This window comes from Manis pentadactyla, chromosome 13 (assembly GCF_030020395.1).
Source record: "Manis pentadactyla isolate mManPen7 chromosome 13, mManPen7.hap1, whole genome shotgun sequence".
NCBI classification, from domain to species: domain Eukaryota; kingdom Metazoa; phylum Chordata; class Mammalia; order Pholidota; family Manidae; genus Manis; species Manis pentadactyla.
This window is the reverse complement of record NC_080031.1, coordinates 22941924-22945353: the sequence shown is the minus strand read 5'-3', so window position 1 is coordinate 22945353 and position 3430 is coordinate 22941924. Positions and strand designations below refer to the sequence as shown.

The window sequence follows — 3430 nt, the reverse complement described above, 5'->3', positions numbered from 1 at the left end:
TGTATTCAACAGATATTTACTAAGCTTTGACTTCAGGCTGTTGCAGACACTACTGATACATTAGTGAACCAAAGAGAGAGAAAAATTCCCTGCCTCATAGCTTAGTCTATCAGCAAAGGCAGACCAAAAGGTAAATAAATAATGTAGTATATCAGAAAGTGATAAGTGCTCTCAAAAAATGGGGTTGATGGTGGGGCTGAAGGGGCAATAGAACCCAATGTTCAAGTGGCTATTTTTAAAAACAGAGAATAATCACTGATACAAAAACACCTACAGTTGAGGTTCAAGAATGACTTTATCTTTTCTGATCCTGAGTTTTGATTTTTTTTTCTCACAGTCACTGAGGTCAGTGTTCTTCTCATATTCTTGAAATAATTTGAGTGTTTTTTTCTAATCTCTAAGATGTTTTCCCATCCCTCCCTAAAGCTTTTTCAAAACACGGAATGAATGGCAAGAGGTATGATAAGCTCCTCTTTTCAATCTTTTGTTTATAATTTTTAGATTCTAGGTAAGCACAAATTGAACTCTTGTAATTTACATAGGAAGATACTGAGTTGCCAAATCAGAGTTGATAAGTGACCTCAGTGAAAACACTGTTCCTAACCCAGTATTACTCTATTTTTTGTTACATTACCTCCTGTCAAAGAAGGCCCATCCACATAAAGTTTTTGTCTAGAGAATTTGACTTTTTCTCCCTTAACTTTAAAATTTTTTTCAAAGTTGAATGCTTTATTTTTTATTAGAAACCACCATTTTTCTGTTCCATACTTTCCTCATGGCATTTTTCACTTCCTTATTCCTGAAAGTGTAAATCAAAGGGTTAAGTAATGGAGTTAGGATGGTGTAAAATATTGCCACCATTTTGTCAAAGGAGGAAGCAGTTGAGGGTCGTGCATATACAAATATGCATGGGACAAAGAACAAAGCCACAGCAGCAATGTGAGATCCGCAGGTGGAGAGAGCTTTCCATTGGCCTTCAGTACTATAGGCTCTCAAAGAGAGCAAGATGACACCATAGGAGACAAGCAACAAAGAGAAGATTATCATGCAAATGAACCCACTGTTGGTGACTACCAAGAGGCCAAATATATGAGTATCAGTGCAGGCAAGCTCCAGTAATGGGTACAAGTCACACATGAAGTGATCAATGACATTGGGGCCACAGAAAGGCAGCTGGAAAGTAAAGAGAATTTGTATCATGGAATGTAGGAAGCCCCCTGTCCAGGCTACAGCCATCAGAATGCCACAGAGCCGCCAGTTCATGACAGAAGAGTAGTGCAAGGGTTTGCAGATGGCCACATCACGGTCAAAGGCCATGGCCATGAGGACAATCACCTCCACCCCAGCAAAAAAGTGTTCAGCAAAGAGCTGGGTCATGCAGCCTTCAAAGGAGATGGTTTTCCTTTCATAGAGAGAGTCCACAATCATCTTTGGGGCAATGACAGTGGAGAAGCATGCATCCAGGAAGGACAGGAAAGCCAAGAAGTAGTACATGGGGGAGCCAAGGAGTGTCGGACTGCTGATGATAGTTGCCACAATAAGCAGGTTGCCCCCAGCAGTTGCAAAGTAGCTGACCAAGAAAACAACAAACACTATTTTCTGGACATTGGGATCCTGGGAAAGCCCCAGGAGGACAAATTCAGTTACAAAACTTTGATTTTGCATTATCTCCAAGGTAAAGCTAAAAGCTCTCACAGTGGGCATGTGGAAGCTACAAACATGAGAAAGAAAAATTCATCTCAGACCAGTTTATGGTTGGTATTATCGTAGTCATCAAGAAGGTGGCGCATTCATGTGAAACATTATCTTATGTGTTTCTACTGCCATTGAGAACACAACATTAGAAATTTGTTGAAGATGATAGTGGAGGTCAGGCAGAATTGAGAAGAAAACTTAATAAATATTTTAATATAGCCAAAGCTTCAATATAGGGGAAGGGAAGTATCTACATGTAATAAGGATGGATAGTGTTTATCTCAACTGCCAACTCTTGTCACTTAGTAGCAACTTACTGGAGTGAATTGTTGAGAAGGATTCTGAAGCCACATCTAAATTCTGAGGAAAGGAGGACAGCAATCTATTGGTCATGCCTGCCATCAGCAGAGTGGTGGCAAGGGTGACTTGCCTGCCATCCCTGATCAGGAGACTGCCTTATGTACAAATAGAAGAAGGAATAACATCCAGTTTAGGAAGCATACGAAATTCATGGCTACTCCCCCATTTCTCTAAAAGTCTGAATTGAATTGGGCATTTAAGATGAATTAATTCATTCCTTATAAAAAAAGAAAGATCTATGTAAAAGTGTGTACCTGTATTCTAACATAGAACAAGTATGCATGTGTTGTTTTTTTTCCCCTCATTCATCATTTTAAAATAAGCATGTTTATAATAAATACCCACTTCAGAGTGTTGTCATAATGAATAAGTTAAATAATAGAATGAAAACAATTGTTCAGGGCCTAGTACCTAAGGCGCAGTCCATGTTAGGTCTTATTATCCCTACTTTACTGGTAGGAAATTCATGCCTAAAGAGATAAGGCCAAACAAATAACAGATGCTGGATCTGGAAATTAATACAGAACCTCTGACTCTTAACATCCAAGTCCTTCCCACTGAATCAACAGAGATAGGAACAAGGATTTTCCCTTTCTAGCAAGAACTTCAGAGCAGGGGTGGCCTTTCTACTGTCTCCATCTACCTGTAGAAGTTAAAGCCTTCTGAAAAGCCTTCTGATTCCTTTGTTCATGTTTGAATGAGGTCCTCTGATGAAGGACACAGAACAAACAATGTAAATTCAGGAGGTAATGGCGCAGTTACTTACAGATACAGATTGACAGCAACCACATAGGTAAGCAATAAACCCACGTGCTCATCTCACAGGATTATGAGGGTCCAAATGGAAAATGTAAAAATGTTACTTATGGTAAAATGTCCTTACCAATTGTACTTACTATTTTCTCAATTTGAAAGCCAGCCACCTTACCCACAGAAAGCTTTTCCATGAGTCATTCAGATAATTACTCCATCTTTTGACTTAATTTTCCATTTCAAGACACTGCTTTGAAGAATGTGCTCTCACCTGTACATATAACATAAATTTGTCAAGTGGTAGATGTTTCTGTGCATATATATGCATATAATCTATATTTGTTAAATAGGTATGTAAAAGAATAATGGGGCTTTCATGTGAGAATTAATCTGATTTTTATGAATGCCACTTAGTTAACAAAACAATTCACAATGTTAATAAAACTAACAAATATACAATTGTAGATACTAATATCTGTCTTTTTGCTTACCTTAAAATAATGATTTCCATTATGTTTCCAGGGTACTAGACACTCCTAAACAATGCCTGCAATAGAACTCCATATCCAGCTACAAGCTGTCACCAAGAAATCAAGTGTTAAACAAACCCTATAAGGTCATT

The 3430-nt window shown here is 38.3% G+C and overlaps 1 protein-coding gene across 1 annotated transcript; it reads right to left on the bottom strand.

Annotated features, from left to right (window-relative positions):
- Positions 1-729: 729 nt before the first annotated feature.
- LOC118933717 (olfactory receptor 4C15-like) lies at positions 730-1689 on the bottom strand. Its single transcript, XM_036928357.2, has one exon. The coding sequence runs from the start codon at positions 1663-1665 to the stop codon at positions 730-732; it is 936 nt and encodes a 311-aa protein (XP_036784252.2). The 5' UTR covers positions 1666-1689.
- Positions 1690-3430: the final 1741 nt, after the last annotated feature.

Excerpts from the sequence above, each read along its gene's own strand:
- LOC118933717 (XM_036928357.2), bottom strand. The coding sequence starts at position 1,665 with ATGCAAAATCAAAGTTTTGTAACTGAATTTGTCCTCCTGGGGCTTTCC.